The sequence below is a fragment of the Rhinolophus hipposideros genome, assembly GCF_964194185.1.
Source record: "Rhinolophus hipposideros genome assembly, chromosome: 3".
Classification (NCBI taxonomy): domain Eukaryota; kingdom Metazoa; phylum Chordata; class Mammalia; order Chiroptera; family Rhinolophidae; genus Rhinolophus; species Rhinolophus hipposideros.
This window is the reverse complement of record NC_138049.1, coordinates 96,606,768-96,625,183: the sequence shown is the minus strand read 5'-3', so window position 1 is coordinate 96,625,183 and position 18,416 is coordinate 96,606,768. Positions and strand designations below refer to the sequence as shown.

The 18,416-nt window shown below is 48.8% G+C and overlaps 1 protein-coding gene across 1 annotated transcript; it reads right to left on the bottom strand.

Annotated features, from left to right (window-relative positions):
• Positions 1-3,966: 3,966 nt before the first annotated feature.
• Positions 3,967-18,206, bottom strand: PRPH2 (peripherin 2; the record flags this gene model as incomplete). The annotated part of the gene is made up of 3 exons (XM_081044408.1): positions 3,967-4,179; positions 7,021-7,267; positions 17,626-18,206. The coding sequence occupies 3 exons, from the start codon at positions 18,204-18,206 to the stop codon at positions 3,967-3,969; spliced, it is 1,041 nt and encodes a 346-aa protein (XP_080900534.1).
• Between the last annotated feature and the right edge of the window lie 210 nt (positions 18,207-18,416).

Genomic DNA, 18,416 nt, shown 5'->3' with positions numbered 1-18,416 from the left:
GAAATTTAAGATGCTTATATTATTAGTGTCAATTATGGCCATGAGCCAAATGCTCTTGACCTTCCCAGAGAAAGCTTGATCATCATTTCAGCTGATTAAGTTTCACGTTCATTGGCTACAACCGCTTGTGACCTTTCTGAACCATTATGGCCCTCAAATCACTGGGAAAACAGGGCACTTGACGTCTCTCCAAGACCTGTCTCCAGATTTAAACTCTTCTTGCCCATCTTTACCTAGTGATCTTCAGGTCTGTGTTGTTACACACACCCCAGACACTTCCTGTTACACACACCCCAGACACTTCCTGTGTATGAGAGATACATGTAGGAAGGGAACTGCATTCTGTGTTTGCAGGGGAGGCATTACCTACGAGAGCTCTGCTGTGCTTTTCAAAGGGCTCTTAGAAGGAAAGCATCAAGCAAACGGCAAGGTTTCCATTGTGCTTTCCCTGTCCCCTGGCCGTTAATGCTGCTTCCAGCGTCCTCCTTTCCCTGTTCCTAATGTCATCAGTTCCGGGACTCATTAAGCCCTCTGATACACTCCTACCACTGTCTCTACTCTTAAATTTTTTTTTTTTTGTTTGTTTTTGTTGAGAGCCCACTGGCCCATGTGGGAATCGAACCCGCAGCCTCCGGAGTTAGGAGCATGGAGCTCTAACCGCCTGCGCCACCGGGCCGGCCAACTCTTAATTTTTTTAAGTTAGGTTTTCTGAGGTTTATTTTACAATAACCCCTTCCTCCTTGCACCCCAATTCCTGGATAAAATATTCCCTTTTTAGTGGACAGTTTCCTACATTTTGACAAATGCATAAGGTTGTTTAACAACCACCACAATCAAGAAACAGAATATTCCATCACCCCAAGAGGTTCTCTCACCCCTTTGTGTCACCTTCCCCATCCTGACCCCTAGCACCCACTAATCTTTTTTCTGTCCTTGTTTGCCTTTTCCAAAATGTTCCATAAATTACCAGATATGTAGCCTTTTGAGTCTGGCTTCTCTCACTGAGAAGCCATTTGAGAGTCATCCTTTTGGTTGCTGAGCCCTAGTCCATCGTGCACATACAGCAGATGAATTTATGTGAAATAGCCACACACGCTCATCTATGTTGTGTTTGCATCAGCAGGTAACACTTAGGCAGTCATCAGGTAAAGGACATTTGAGCAACTTTTGACGGTTATGAATAAAGCCACGATAAACATTCATGTGCAGGATTTTTTGTGTGGACCTGTGTTTTCATTTCCCTTGGGTAAATATGATAGCTAAGAGTTTTCCTGTGTATACTCGTCCTCTGGAGGTCAAGGTACAATGCCATCAGGAGTTAAGGACCAATGTATCCTCCCTTCAAGCCAATCTCAAGTCCCCTGAGGACTGGGAAGACGTCCTCTCTCTCCCTGGATTTCCATAGTATCCCCCACATTCCTGTTACTAACACGGCGCTGACTGGCTGCGGTGTTGTCAGGAGCCATCTTTATTCAGTAGCAGGTCAGAGGCTCTAATTATCTTGATCACACACCCCCATCCCAACCCCTCAATTCCTGGCTGAGCTGCAAACCTGCTGGCCTAGCATTACAGGTTCCCAGACAAGGAGGCACAGGGCCGTGTGCACAGCCAGCCCCTAATCTTACTGACCCGTATTGAAGTTACTTGGGGGTTTATTTGTCAGTGGCTCAGTCCCAGTCTTGAAAGTTGCAAGCTACAGCTATGGGTTCATGAGCTGACGCCACAAATTCTAGGACACCCGTCTCCCTTAATGTTCGGAATAAAACACTTCCTCCTCCACTGTGGAGTTTTAAAACTACAAGTCCTGAAGAACAGCCTTTACCTCTCACCCTAACGCAGGGCGAGGCTGGCAGGACTTTGGAAACTGGCTAAGTACCTTGAGTGAAGTGACATGCACTGGTCCAAGGAAAGACAGGTTAGACACAAGGAAGAGCCTGGCGCCAGCCTTACTGGGCACTGGCAGATGGCCAGGAGAGATGGGCCAGCTTTCTCTGATGACTGCCTGGCTCCCTGAGAAGACCTATTAAAATAGCAGCTCACCAAGGTGGCTCTGAACCAACTGGTGACATTTATCAGAGGGTCAGTTTGCCTTTGGTCCTCCCACCAACTCAGATTCTGAGGTTGCTTACATCTGCTCTATAAGCTGGCCCCATAGAGACTCGTTTTCCTCTTTAGGGAAATAATACATTTTGACCAGAGCAGAAAAAAAAAAATGGTTTGGAATTTTTGCTTAAATTACTAAATTAAGATTCCATGTATTAAAATGTTAGATAAATTCAGCCCTGGCCCAAACGGGAGCAAATGTTGAGATTACTTGGTCACTGATCTTAAAGATGAGAGAGCGAGAGTGGGAGAGGTGATTCCCATGCTGTTGAAACACAGCTACCCTGATCATTTACAGTGCTTCCTTTTACGGTCGGGTTTTGTTTTGTTAGAAACTATTAGCTAGAATTAGGGGTCCTATGATACATACTGTTGAATAGGCTAAGACAGCATTTTCATGCAATACACAAAAGTCATTTTCATACAATATAAATTTAATGTCTATTGTACAGCTGTTGACATCTGGGCCCAGAGCAGCCTTTTCACCATGGTTCTCGGCACTCCTGAGAGGGACAAAGGTTCTAGGACCCTCGGCAGAGACGGCAGACTCCTTCAATGTGGATCCTTCCTTGGTTTCAAGGAGACTCAGAAGTCAAATCTGGGACCAAAGTCTCTCAGTGTCCAAACATCTTTAATCTGGTCTTAAGCGTGAGAGAATTAGAGACCCAGAACATACCCCAGGCAGCACCAGAAGTATTTTCTCCACTGAAAACGCAGGACGACAATGAAATCATTCTCTCCTTCAACAGAAAAAGCTTCCTTTCTCTTTTTCCTGAAGGAACTGAAAACTTCTCTTGCAGTTGCTAGCTCAGGAAGATGGTCTGTCTCAAAGGATCTTCCTTAATGCAGAGGCATTCCAGAAATATTGCTTGGAAGGATGGATACCTGGGGAAAGAAACAGAAGGAAGCTCCCAGAGGCCCCCGCCCTCCACTGTAGACAATTGGTGCTGCCCATGGGGGCCATCACGGCCACCTGTGTGGTCACCCCACCAGCAGGTGAGGCCTGGTCTCCAAAGGGTGGACTCCTGTCTGATTGTTGCTGTCTTCCAAAGAAGGGCAGCCATCTAACGCAGTGCTTCCACAGACATGCCAAAGGAGGTCACCCAGCCCTTTCTGGGTGGGTGTTGCTGAAACATGCCAACAACTTGACGTCCTCGGTCCATGGCTCACTCCTGGCTAAGTGAGGACATGTGACACAAAAGCAGGCCTTTAACTGCATTTTTGCTGAGGGGAAATAATCCTCTGCCTGAGTTCTCTTGCCCCATAATTGAAGAACTTTTTTGAGCCCTCAGTGCTTTGGAGAGTTCATTACTCTGAGAAGAGTATAACTGTCCCCCACCTTCCGCCACTGAACAAATAAAATGGCTAACCTGTCCATCTTGGCATTTAAAAAAGAAAAGTAACAGCATGACCAGTACATTTTTTTTCAGATTCCCATGCTTTTTATGCATCTAGTGGCGCTGTAGATATAGGATGAAGCGACTTGGAGCTCATAACGGCAAACACATCAAAGGGGAGCAGCCCTCAGGCGTGGCCAGTAGCCTCAGGGTGGAACCGAATTCAGGTGCCCTGAAGAGACGGGTTGTGGGCAGAATCATCCCTGAGAGAACTCCTGAGTCCACCATGAGCGTATACCCTAGGACAATGGGTCTGTGGGGACTCCTTCCCTCACACTTTGAGTCAGTCATTCAAGAAATGTTTGCCAAATGCTTTTAGGGACCCGAAACTTGCAGTCCCACCATCAAGAAGAGTCTCTGTAGACGGCCACCCTCCTTGGGAGATTCGGATTGAATGAGGGGGTATCCACCTCTCTTAGAGTCCACTACTTCTCAGTGTTCATGAGGGGAGGGGACCCCGGGGCCATCAGCCAGCCTCTGGGGCCTGGCCGGCGTCTGCGCCCTCTGCTTCCACCTGGTTACTCTTGCCCAGCTTTTTCAAGCTCTCCAGAAAGGCCTTCCAGGTCTCCGGCACACTCTTTTCCAGCAGCCAGCCCTCACTTTCGCACTCAGGGTCTTCGGGGTTGGACACACCTTCCAGTGCCGTGTGCAGGTAGCGCAGCCCAGTCGTGATGGTCACCTGGCCAGTGGGCGAGAGGAGACTTAGAGGAGATCTGGGAGAAGTAGCTGGGGGGTGGGGCTGTGAGGAAACCATGGGAGCCACCGGCCTATTCATCGCGAGGGTCCTTCAAATGAAGTGGGCTCTGGTGAGTGTGGGTTGGTGAGAGCCTGCCCACCCCAGCCAGTGCTGGGCACTAAGGATACCTGCCTCCACTCAGCCTCATCTCCCACCCATTCTCCTCCCTTTCCAGCCTCCCTGGGCTGCTTTGGATCCCACCCGCACTCCAGCCTTTCTCTTCCGGTCTTTACCATTTGCTGTTTTCTCTGCCTAGAAAATTGTTCCCCTCCGCTTTTCACCTGTTAATTCAGCTTCAGCCCTCACTGAGCCTCTATTCCTCATTCTCCCTCCCCGTTTCCTCTCAGGTCTCTCCTATCCTGGGCTCCTTCTCCCTGTGCCCTCTCTCTCCCCTCACCCCCCCCAGTTCCTAGCATGTTGCTTGACACATATTGGGTGTTCAGTCACTATTTGCTGGACAGAATTTAAAAGTAACCTCCTTTTCTGCAAACTATGCTATGTGGTTTCCTCTCCTTTATCTTGAGTAGTGTGGGGATGAGTGGGTGACGCTTAGATGTGTGCATTAGCAGTCACTGGGGCAGACTCTGGTGCCAGACTGCCTGGGTTCCAATCCTAGCCCTGGCCCTCAGCGAGCCCCATGACAGGAAAACCTTAGTTTACTCATCTGGCTTGCAGATTTTCAGGTGAAGTGTCGCCTGCTTCATGTGCGTGCTGTGACACTTCAGTATGTGTAGAACGTGTCACCTGGTACACAGTAAGGATGAACAGAAGTGTCAGCTGGAATCAGTTATTAGCGTAGTAAGTATTGTTTTTGCTTTTCTAATACTGTATCGTGTTAGCCCCTTGTTTCTACACAAGGGCCTGGTTTGCCCTCTTATACTTTTCCTTTTGTGGTAGAGCAAATTCTGTGAGAGGACCAGGCCTGCTAATGGAGAACATCCGCCCCCTGAGGGCAGGGTTGACCCTGATCCATCTTGTTTACCCCATATCCCAGCCCCTAGAACAGCACTGGGTGGTTGTAGGGCCTCAGTAAACCTCTGTAGATTGGATGCTCTGGGGGCATTTTATAATTATGGTAGTAGATGATAGCAGTAACTACTAAGAGTTTTAGGTTTTTGTTATTATCAATTGAAAGTTTAAGACTTTTACAGTGGAAAAACTCACCTCCTCCTGGAAGTCCCCCTGATGTGCGCGCACACACTATGATCCGCTCCTGCTGCTCTATGAGTGTTGCACTTGGTCCTCCCTTAGGCTCATGAGTTAGGTGTCATCTCCTAAGTGCATTGTAAAGCCCAGGAGGGCAAGGTCCAGTGCTGAATCCTATCTCAGCCACCCTAATGTCCATCACAGAGCTCTGCCCACGAAGGGCCTCGAGTACAACTCAGAGGCATTCAAGCTCCCTGTTCACGGTGAGCTGGTTCTCGTCTTATGCGGTACCTACATTCCTAGAAAGATGGGTAAACTGAGAGGCAGCCAGTGGAACTCCATCTCCCCACGGACTTCTGTTCCCCTTCTGGGCACACACCCTTCTAGCCTCCTCGCAGTAACCTTGTTTCCTGATTCTACCCACTCATTCCCAAGATTGCCTCAAGGAGTCAGTGACAAATAAATGTCCATGAATGTGCTTGTGTTTGCCTCAACATTAAAAGAAGCCCTCCCACCCCGCCTCACCTCCAGGAAGTACAGTCCCTCTAGTGAGATGTGGTGAGTTAGAAGTGGTGTATCTCAGCTGAGGGCACAGCTGCGTGAGAATTTCTATGGCATTCACTTCAAGGAACCTTTCAGTCAATCTTTTCTGTTGGAAAAAGTTTCCCCACCTAACCTTTCTGATTTTGTACATCTGGATTTTAGAGTCTGGATCTTCCGCTGTCAGCTCAAAGCAGGAGCCAGAGTCACCCCCTGTGCGACCTTGGTCTACCACTCACTCACATGCTCTCCTGTTCAGCACCCAGGACAGCGCCCAGTACAAGGTAGGTTTGCCAGCTCTCTTCCATAAATGAATGAATTCAGCGCATTCACTGAGGGCTTGCTGCATCATCCAAGCTCTGTAGGTACAGAGAGGAATTCAGCCTTACAGCTGAGGTAAGATGAAGCCACAAATAACTGGAATAATGGGCAAATAAATGGTGACCGACCTCTTGAGAGAAGCACAGATCCTAACAGCTCACAGTTACTGAGCACCCATACCTATGATCTCCTCTTGCCTCCCAACGGTCCCAGAGTGAAGTGTTGTGAGCCCTACGTAACAGAGAGAGGTTAAATAATTTACTAAGCCCTCAGACTCAAAAAGGGGGGACACAGGATGAAACTCCAAAACATGAAAAGTGAAAGAAGCCAGACATAAAAGGTCACCTATGATACGATTCCATTTATAGGAAATTGGCAGAATAGATAAATCCACAAGGACAGACCTAGATTGGAGGCTGCCAGGGCCCGGGGGAGGAGAGGGGTGGGGAGTGACTGCTCAATGGGTAGGCGGTTTTCTTTGGGGGTGATGGAAGTGTTTGGGAACTAGACAGAGGGGCTGGTTGTACACTATTGTGAACGTAAAATGGTGAATTTTATGTTCTGTGAATTTCACCTCAATAAATGATTTTTTAAGTGCTAAAACAGAAACAAACAAACAAAAGTGGAGGTGCTGAGGTTCAAGTCCAGGCTCGCCTGACCCACAGCTAGGCAGAGGGCTGCGTCCGAGAAGGGAGCCATGTGCTCCGGGCTCGGCTCCACCCCATTCAATCCAAATGCAGCGCGTGGCTCCCCTCCATCCCAGGGCCTGGGGCCTACCTCACAGAGCCAGACGAGGAGCGTGGTGGCGCCCATGGAGTTCATGAGGCTGCTGTAATAGCTCAGCAGGGCCGCCCTGCAGCCGCGCAGCCACAGGTTGAGCTCCTCCGTCTGGTGGTCGTAGCTGTAGTGCGCAGAGTTGTTGGTGAGCTGGTGCTGGATGCAGGGCCGCGGCGAGCTGGGGTTGCAGCAGCTGAAGGGGACGCTGTCCACCAGGTACCGCCCGTCCACGTTGCTCTTGATGCGACTGGGGAGAAATGGACAGCTTGCGAGGGGCTTCGCGGCCTTCCCACCTGGCGCCAGTTCCCCCATCCCCCACCTTTGAAAAGCTAGAATATTCATCCATTCATTCGTTGGCCCGCTCAGTAGATCCTTGCTGTGCACTCACTATGTGCAGGCCCCTGTTCTGGGTGGGCGCTGAAGAAGCATCGCTGACCCTAGAGAGCCAGTGCCTCTACCTTCCTGGACTTACGTTCTAGAGAGTTGAGATAGATGATAAACCAAGAAGCAAGTAAATAGGGCATCTAGAGGTGATCCAACTTCTCCGTGTGCTGTGACGATTTCTCAGAACCATGGCAGGCTGGTAGGAAGAGCCACAGGACAGGCAGTGACCATGGACAACGCTCTGCCTTGCATTCACGACCAACAGCCTTTAGCCCCCAGGTCCCTCTCCATCCTCACCTCTCCCTTTCAGGTCACTGGGGACCAAGACCCCCTCTGGCCAAATCAGTTCTGCTCAATCCATGTTTCCAGAAGGCCTGCTGTGGCCCCGGGCCTGGGCAGGAGCAGGGCATGAGACAGGCACTTGGCTTGCTCACTATCCATCCTGAACTCTGCCCCCAGCCAGGTGGGAGCTCCTTACTCACCTGAAGGATGCAGCCCTCGGAACTTTTGCATCTTTCCGTTAATGTGTATGGTTGGTTAGAGCACACCATACGTTCGTGTGGGTTCAGAATTCAAAAGGGGCAGACATCTTCACGGCAAAAGTTCTCCCCTCCCCAGCAGGCAGGCTGAGGATGTTCTACCTGACCCGAGCTAGGTTACCCAGGGTCTTTATGTGTCAGAATCCATAGAGCAGCACGCTTACAACTTGCACACTTGACTGTAGGCATGTTATCTTGAGTAAAAAGGTGTTTTTTTTAAGTGGCTCACGAACAGTGCAATCCGTAAACTATCAGCAGACTTTTACAACACAAGAATAGAAAGCCTGTAATTGTTTAAAATACAAATTGTTTTCAACAATGTTGAAATGATAATTATACTCTTTAAAAAGTTGTCCATGTTTAGCGTCTAAATAAAACCCCCTTAAGACAAAAAAAGTCTCCCACTCATTCTTGTCCGTGGGCTGCCAAGTCCCCCACTGTGGCCGTGGGGGCCTTCCAGGGAGCCTTCGTGCCTGGACAAACGTGCACAAACTCTACAAATGTTCTTCTTCCTGGGTTTCTTTTGGCCTTTTTTTAGCCATTCTTTTTTTCCCTTAGCAATATCTTAGAGATTTGTTTTATATCTGTCAATGGGGAATGTTCTCAGGCTTTCAATGAGCTGCATGGTATCCCCACGTGGGGTGCAGATGGCCCGTGGGGTGCTATCCACTTCCGCATGATGGACCTTTGGGGTTTCCCAGGCTCCTGTTAATACAAACACGGATGCGGGTCATGTTGCATGTTGTGGATCTATCTAGAAGGGTACATTCCTAGGAGAATGTACAAGCACACCCCACGAGCCACATGTGAGAGAGCCTGGCCCCCACAGCTACACCCACACAGGTTTGATAGATGATAGACAGATGAAACCTGGTAGATGAAAAACAGTATCTCGGGGTTGTTTGAATTTCCATTTTTCTCATTATGAGTGATGTTGAACATCTTTCAATATGTTTAAGAGCCATCTGTGGTGCTCGCTTCAGCAGCACATATACTAAAATTGGAATAATGCAGAGAAGATCGGCATGGCCCCTGCGCAAGGATAACATGCAAATTCATGAAACATTCCATTTTTTTTACTTAATAAAATTTGAGACTATAAAAAAAAAAGAAACAGATCCATTTTGGTTCCTTTTCAGTGAACTGTCCTTTGCTGTCCAGTGTGATTAAAACTTCCGCAAGGCTCTGCACAATGCAGCCTCCTTGGTTCCCGAACTATCCTTGCCTGGGTTGTGGTGACCATATTTCCATATGCACTGCAGTTCCTGAGTGCTACTTCATGGACAAGACCCACTGCTCAAGGAACAGGTGGCCCTGGGTGCACAGCAGTCCAGGTGTAAGAGCAGGACTGCCAGGGTTTACTCCCAGCTCACCCCTCTGGACAAGTTCCCTAACCTCTGTGGGCCTCAGCTTCCTCATCTGTAAAGTGGAGCTGACATGAGGAGCAGATGAAGGAGGACATTTGAAAAGGCTTAGAAGAGCACCTGGTGTCTGGTAAGCGCTCCATGGGCCAGCGCGGGGCGGGTGCCGAGCCAGAGGCTTCGTGCGCTCTGTGTGCTCTCAGGGAGCAGCTGTGACAGTAGGACACACCACACCACATTGCTGGGGAATAGTCACTTGCATGTGGCTGGCATGGGCTCTTCCAACTGTGGAGAAGAAGCTGTGAGCGCCTTGTGTGAGAAAAGGGCTCACCACAAGCCCTCAGTGGGGACAGTGAGACGTCTGCCCACGGACAGAATCGGCTGCTACTGAAGCTTTTGCTCAAGCCCTGCTGACTGCGCCGTAAGCGCAAACCACCCCCTTCTTGAGCGACCAGAGGCCCCAGCATGCCCGCGCAGGCAGCAGCCTCCCTCCCCAAGACCAACCCCAACATGTCCTCCTCAAGCCTGGGGGTTTCCCAACTCAAATGCTGTTTGTCCCTTTTCCTGACAGGCAGTGTCCCACCTGGGCCATCCCCAATCTCCCTGTGGAAAGAGAGTCCCAAATCTGCATTTGTGAGCAGATTCACATCTGTGATGTGCACTTGATGCAGCTCTCTGAACCCAGGTGAGGTGGGGTTAACCACATCCCCCTCGGGCAGGGGGGGGGGTTAAAGGAGACAATGCCAGGCATGCACTTGGCCCAGGCCCTCAGAGGAGGTTGGCTGCTCCCCTGAGGGCGATCTGGGTGGGACCTTGCAAACCACCAGATTGTTCTGCCGAGGAGGAAGTGGGGCCCAGAGCAGGGCAAGGCCTCTCCCAAAGCCACACAGGAAGTGGCTCATAGCAGTTGGCCTCTCCTCCTTTCAGAGTCTCCTCAGTGTCTCTCAGAACCTTTCTGCCTGCTGGCTCTTTCAGTTAAACTCTCTGGGAAAGTGTGAGTTCACTCCTTTTTCCTGTCCCAGCACCAGCTCTGTCCTATCCACCGTTGTCCCTCCTTACGCACTCTCCAGATGTCCCTAAGCTGGGCAAAGCCTGCAGACCTGCTCACACATACTACGTGTGTCTCTAAAGTGGAGGCCAGGCCTGCAGGTGTGTGAGCTGAAGCCAGCAGAGGCTCTGAGCTGCCTTTAATTTGCAGGCTGGCCTCTGGGCAGCCTCCATCTCCCCACCTCACCTCTGACACTTCCCCCCCACACACTGGGGGTCCCTGAGGGCAGGGCTGTGTCCCTCAGACTAGGAACTCCCTCAGGACAGGGCCCAGGTCAGCCTGCGGGTGGCAGGCCTGGAGGTTGTGGCTTTCCAGGGCCCCCAACCTGGGACCTCTTGGGGTCACACTTCTGGAACTCATCTTCTCCTCTGCCCCCAGAAGCATCATCTGGTTTACCCAGTGCTTGCCCTGATTCCAACCACAGATTAAGGCCCTACTCACCCTCTTAAGACAAAGCCAGGCAGAGGGGAGCTCCTTAGGTGGTGAGCTGCCTATTTATATCAGAGTATTTCCCAGGCTGCAAACCTCGCTCAGCTCAGGGCTCGCCAGGGCTTGTAAGGGCCTTCATTAACATAAGGCCTGTGCTCTAGCCCACTCTCCCATGGCCAAGCCACATATGACTCAGGAAGATCATCACATCAGAGTTTTCCTGGAAAAACCAACATAATTTAGTCAGTGAATCAATAAATTATTAAAGAAAGCCATATGAAAATGAGCTGGCCCGGGGAGGGAGGCAGGAGTATAACTGAGGAGTCAACCCTCAGCTGCGTGACCCCCGTGGAACCTTAGCAACTTGATTAACCTCTGTGAGCCTCAGTTTTCTTATCTGAGAAGTGACAGTATAAGTACCTGACAGGGCTATGGTGGACATTAAATGGGGTAAAACACACAGAGCGCCTGGTATACAGCAAGGGCAGTGCTGGTATTTCTTTCAAGATTTTTTTTTGAGTAGTCACTGGATATGAAGTTCTATAGATGGTGAGGGAGGACTTAAGAAGAGGGAGACACAGCCCTGCCTCAGAGAACTTTAGCCAATGTCTAGACTTCTTGAGATGTCTATAAATTGTTCAGGAAGAGTGAACAGGTGCCTATAGTCTATGGGTTCCCTGGAAGGATGGTAAAGTGAGACAGTTTGGTGCCAACTTCTCCCTCAGTCTGAAGGCCCCAGGCTAGGCCTTCCTGGCTGACAGTTCCTGGTGCTGAGGCATCTGAGCTCCTTCAGGTTCTGCCTGTTACCCCAAGACACTGAAGCTCTGCTTATCCTGAAACAGGAAAACATTGAAGGAGTTGTTATTGACAGGCTGAAGACCTCATGTCCCTCCTGGTGTGATGCCGTGAGATGCCCAGAGCAGCACACTTGGAGGTGTTCTTGCCAAAACCAAACCAGAATCCACTCACACCCTAGCCCTAACTATTGACTTGCAGGGAATACAAGGGACAGAAAAACAAGTTAGATAACACCACATGCCACAACTCCAGAATGAAGGGAATTCGGCAGGACAAAATGGCTCAGTTTCTCCAAGACACACATGGCATGAAAAAGGCAACTGTTACAGAGGAAGAGATTGAGGAGACCAAGCAAACAAGTGCAAAGCGTGGCCTCAGTTTGGATCCTGATTTGAACAAACCAACTAGGAAAGACATTTTGAGACAATTAGAGACAACTGAACATAGATGGGGTATTAGATGATAGATGGGGTATTAGATGATATTAATGTTAATTTTGCAGTATTCAATTCCTAGAATATTGTGCGCATATTAAAAACAAAACAGCAAAATAACAAACTGTCCTTATCTGTTAGAAATACCTCCTAAAGTATTTACAAGTCAAGGGATACAATACCCAAGATTTGCTTTGATGAAACAAGAGAAGCAAAATGTTTGTATTTGTTGAAGCTGGGTATATGAAGCTGAACATGGGAATCTCTTTACTTTGATGAACGCTTGAAATTTTCTGTAATCAAAGTTGAAAATGCAAAGAATAAAAGCACTGGTTGAGAACTACAAATCTATCTCCAGACACCTTGCTGTGAAGACTGAGTCACTGGGGATTCCTGGACTCGTCTCCTCCCACTGAAGGCCTCCACCAGTTATAACAGAATGACCTCCACTAACCTCGCCCCAGGACCATCAGGCTAGGGAGGGAGGGAGAAGGTAAACACAGATATGAAAGGTTGCCACAGGCCACAGGGGGCCTGCTCCTGGGTTTTGTGGGGCCCCCTCGTGAATATGTTGTGAATATATGAGACCCTGTCCCAGAAGTGCTGGAATCCAGTCAAAATCCACAGATGTTTTTTGAGCCTGCATCATCTCTGCCCACACCTACTGTCCCTCTGGAGGAGGAAGTGAAGAAGAGACAGAGAAGGACAGGAAGAGGGGGAAGGATGAGACACTGCCCTCACCCTGCCTCCCAGAGAGTCTGGAGAATTTCAGGTTTCAGTCTGTCAACAAAGATTTGTTTCCCGCCCCCCCACCCCCCCATGAATCGGTGCAGGGAGAAGGTAAACATCACTGTAAATAACATCACTGGGAAGCAGACGCAGCAGAGTGGAAGGAGCAGAATTAACACCTGGCACTCCATACATTAGGATGCTATTCAGACCTAAACAGGAACGAAGTTCTGACCCAGGCTGCAACTCGGATGAACTCTGAAAACATTATGCTGAGTGAAAGAAGCCAGACACGAAAGGACAAATATTCTGTGATTCCACTCAAGTGAGACATCCAGAACAGAGAAGGCTATAGAGACAGAAAGTAGACTGGTCATGGGAAGCTGGGGAGTGAGAGCTGAAGGCCGCAGGGTTTGTCTGCGAAGTGATGAAAATGTTCTAAGTCGACGGCGGTGTTGGTTGCACAGCTCTGCGAAGATAACCAGAAACTATTGAATCGCCCCCTTTAAATGGGTGAGTTGTATGGTATGTGAATTATATCTCAATAAAGCTGGTTTTTAAAAAATCTACCTCTTCTACCTGCTGTGAGGTCTTAAGCACGTCCCTTCACCTCGCTGAGGCTCAGATTTCTCATCTAAACCATAAAGATAATAGCACCTAAAAAACTACAACCCCTCCAGGAAGGGTTTTGTGCAGAATAAATGAGGGCTTTTTTCCCTCCAAAATCACCTGGCAACATAGTGATGTGCAGGCTGGAGGTGAAATGCTGCCACAAAGCTATTAGGTTGGTGGGTGCAAAAGTAATTGCGGTTTAAAAGGTTAAAAATAATTACAAAAACAACAATTACTTTTGCACCAACCTAATACTCATTTGGGACAGGGGGACCAAAAAGCTTGTAAATTCTTGTAAAAACCTTGAATTGTTCCCACCTGATCTCATTGTTTAGATCAGGAACCTTTAGGAAACAGTCCTTGATCTGAAAGAGTCCCCTGAGTAATGTCCCAAAACCAGCCACCCCGTCCCCTTCCTTCCCCTCACCCCCATGCTTGCTGAGGCCATGAACTTGGGATGGGGTCGGGGAGGGGTAGTACGGGCAGGGACGACCTCCTCTTCTCAGGAGCTGCACTGGAAATGCTGGCGGCTGATCACCTCAGCTGTCTCTAGCCCAGTCCAGCGAAGTGTACTTTGCCCAGAATGGAAAGAGGTGCTCTAGGGGAAGAGCCTACAGAAATGACCAGAAGTCATGGGCACCAGTACTGCTGACGCCCAGTACCAGCAACCATGGAGGATTCGGGTGCATTTCCTTCCAGATGTCCCACCCTCTGACCAGCTCACTGCTCCTGGGATTGCCTCCCAGAGGCCTCAGGGTCAAGGCTTTCTGCTGGCTCATCCAAATTTGTAGGGAGAGGAAAAAAGAGAATTCGTTTTAAAAACTTCTTGGTAAAAGATAACACTGCTCCCCGGCCCTGCCCTCCTGTTGGGCCGCACCCCTGCTTCTTTGCCTCTGTGGCTTCAGAATCCTAGCCCAGAGGGGGCTGCTGAGAAAAGACAGAAAAAGGTAAACACTTACCACTTCTCAGTGCTTTAGCATCTCAATACATACATACATACATACGTACATACATACATACATACATACATACATACATACATACACTTTCTATTTTTCAGGGGAGGATTTTGGGGAGCCAGTTCTGTCAGGTAAACTTAATAATCCTTCTAAGTGTAACAGACAGGTTGTGAACAGGAAAAATTTTAGCATCCTTGGAGAAAAGAGGGAAAATGCCGTTCCACTCCCTCTCATTCATTCCTTTGTTCCTTCTTTCCACCTACAGAGAAGCGCTGCCCCTCAGGCAAATCCAGCCCCAGGTAGCTTTCTGGACACAGCCCCAGGGAGCCTCCCTTCGCTGGCACGTATTATCCACTGATCATAATTTAAACGTTTGTGGGAAATGATGATGCGGTCCTCTCTCAGTGGGTGACCCTCTCAGACTGTGCCCATGGCCGCACAGGGTGTGACGTCACCGGAGGCTTCAGAAAGGAGAAAGGCACTTAAGTTCTACAATTCTCAATTCTAACATTCCAGTTCTGGAAATTCAGCCTAAGGGAAGTAGGAGAGAGAGACAGAGACATATAGAGCAGGAAAAGCCCCAAAGATGCCCACTCCAGTCTTACTTATAACAGAAGTAAATAAGAATAACCTAAATGCCTGCTTAAGTGTGGCCATTTGTTCTGTGGAATGTTATGCAACCGTTAAACATGATTGTTTTTAGCCAAATACTGCTTCACTTATATTTGGAATCTTAAAAAGCCAAATGCATAGAAACAGAGACTAGAATTGTGGTTGCCAGGGGCTGGGGGGAAAGGGAAAATGTAGATCGAAGGGTACAAACTTCCACTTATAAGACGAGTAAGTTCTGGGGATCTAAAAGTACAGCATGGTGACTGTAGTGAACAGTCCCGTCTCATATACTTCAAGTTGCTAAGAGACTAGATCTTAAATGTTCTCACTACAAAAAAGCCATGGTAATTATGTGCTATAATGCAGGTGTTTGCTAGTGCCGTGGTGGTAGTCATTTTGCAATATACAGAGGGTGCCAAAGAAATGTAGGCACATTTTAAGAGAGGAAAAAACTACTAAAATTGTAATACTCAATATATGCTGAAAACAAAAGATGAATACAAATTATAATATAATGTAATATAATAATATAATATATACCTGGTCTTATATTAATTTTTGCTCCAAAAGACGCATTAGAGCTGATGGTCTGGCTAGGTCTTATTTTCGGGGAAACACTGTACAAAGTGCTCAAAGTGGTTCCCATCAGCGTCCAGACACTTCTGATTAGTAAGAACTCCTGCTTCAGCAATGTTGAACAAAGTGTCCACTTGTATACATTTCTTTGGCACCCCCCGTGAATGTGTGAAACAAGCACAATGTAAACCTTAAACTTACACGATGTTATTTGTGAATGATATCTCAATAATGCTGGGGGTAAAAAATGATCCTTTAAAATGTTTCGTTTTGTTTTGAACATTTATGCCAGTGTTGTACTATTAAATTACAAAATGAGGCACTTGATTGCATTTATACCGTGGTTACACTATGTTATTATGTAAATGATCACAAGACTAGACTTTCACTGAAATGTGAAAAAAAAAGCCACTGATTAATTAGTTGTGGATGAGAATCTGACTTGAATTTCTTTTCCTGGTTTTGTTTCCCTTAATGTTGTCACCATATTTTTTGTGGGTAACTGAGACACTCTTTTCTAAGTCAGTGGAGTTAGGATAGTGTCATACCAACAAGTTGGTATGGAACATTGAGGCACTTTTGACCAAGCTTAATGTTTGCCTGATAATTTGGATACGCCAACCATTGGGAGTGGAGCAACCTGGAGAATTTCTCTGCTCTGGGACAAAAGGGTATTTAGGGATTACAGAGAGATTTTAAGGTCTCTCCAAGGGCTGAGCCTGGGCAGAAAACAACCAAGGAAAATGACAGGAAAAAATGAAAAGCCCCTCTCTTCTGCTCACAAAGGCTGGTTGGACCATCAGTATCCTTCCTCCCCGGCCCCCATGCCCAAGAACTCTGCTTGTCCCTCTGGCTTCACACCCTCCTGGGGTAGCGTGCGTAAACCAAGCCATCTTGTGCTGTCGCTGCACACCTGTCGCCTAGGAAGGGCAGAGCGGTTTACAAGCCTCTCCTTGACTAGCAGTAATCCCCACTCAGAGAGCAAATAAAATGCAGCAGTGACCTTCAATGACATCCCTTCCATCTGAGGTACAGCCTTCTGGGCTTCATTAGTGTTGTCTGGGCTTCAGCCATGCCCTACCACCGAGGTGCCCAATACCCTGTGTGCAAGTCCCCTTGGCCTCGCCAGCTTTCCTCAGAGGGAAACCCACCTGGATGAGCAGCTGAAGCCCTTGCTCAGCCAGGGAATGGGTTAGAGATGGACAGAAAGAAGAGGTGCAGGAGAGCCCTGGCTCAGGGCAGGCTGCCCTTTCCCAAACGACTCGAGACCCTTGATGGTGGGTCTTGGGAGAGCGGCGTGCTAGAGTCCGCACACGTGCGGTATCGCTGGCTCAAAGGGTGAGATTCTCTTTCTTACCAACACCTCCCTGCACCCCACTTCAGGTATATTTACACATACCAGGAGTACTTTAGAAACACTGTATCGTATTGCTCTATCAGGATTTAAGAAGTAAACACCAGTAGGCATTTAATGAGCACCTGCTGTATGCCAGAGCTCGGAAGTGACCTTCAAGATGATCTATTCGAGTGTCTTTATTTAAAAGATGGGCAAGCACGGCCCTGGAGTGCAAGTGACTTACCAAGGTCACCAGCTAATTAACAAGTCAAACCCATGGCCTGGCCTTTCTGCCCACCCTGTCCTCGGCTCCGTACACGAAGACAAACACCTTGACAGTAGCTGCTCAGGGTCCAAAGGTTGGAAAACAAAGGAACTAACAGGGAGATTTAAGCCTCTGGGACCCAATCCATGCATGTACTTTTGAGTGAATGAGACAAGTAGGCAAATAACATCTTACTATATGTCATCTACGAATGCCCCATTTCTACTGCTTGAAGCAGACCAAATGCCTGGCTGGCGCTTCCTCCCTGGGGACTTCCATCCAAACAGCTCATGTAACTTGAGACCTTCCTTCCGCCTTAGCCAAATATTAGGTTGAACCATACGAAGTTGCTCTATTTATAGGTCAAAAAACGTTAGAAAATTGGCAATTCCGTACGATCCAACCGAATACAGCCTCACATGCCCCCTAATAAGTTATGCACAGAGAGCACCCAGAGGGGAGGAAAAGGCCCCGGGCTTCCATGTCCCCATGAGCTCTGCCCCCGGGACTGGTGGCCACTCACTCTTTGACTTCTTTGGAGGAGAAGTCCAGGTAGCGATTGCTGATCCACTGGACCTCAAACCAGTCCCGGAAGCCGTTGTTGCCGCAGCATTTGAACTCGATCTGCAGCATGTCGATGGTCTTCTTCATGAAACACCTGCCAGGGGTATCTGTGTCCCGGTAGTACTTCATGCCATTCTTGAGCCCGTGGGCCAGGGTGCTCTCCAGCGAGCCCCGCAGGAGGAAGCAGCAGAGGGTCACCAGGAAGAGGACAGTGCTGAAGAGGACGCAGACGGCCAGGTATGGCTTCAGCCAGGGCTTCCACTTGGCGTACTTGGCAGGGTCCACGGCGTCATAGCAGATCTTGCCAGCCAGAAAGTGGAAGACACAGGCCAGCAACCCCATCCCTATCAGGGAGTTGGGCACCAAATGGCTCTCTGCATTGTTCATCACGTCGCTCCTCTTCCTGAGTTCAATCTTCAGGAAGAGCCCTAGGCTGAAGATGACGATGCCAGCCAACACGGAGAGCCAGTTCAGGAGCCAGAGCCCTTGGGCCAACTTGACCCGCTTCTTCTGGTCAAACTTGACTTGCAGCAGCGCCATGCTTGCAGGGTGCGGTCCAGGCAGCCCCCCACAGCACAGCTCCCACTCCTGACCGTAGTGAGCCCTCAGCCTGAAGACTCAGGGCCGTGGGAAGGGTGCGGACAGTCCAAGCTGCAGGGAGCTGCTCTGGGGGCTGCCCATGTTCAGCCCCCTAGCCTGGGACCCCCGTTAACTCAATAGTGGCAGCAGGGGTCTCAGTGTCGCAGCTCA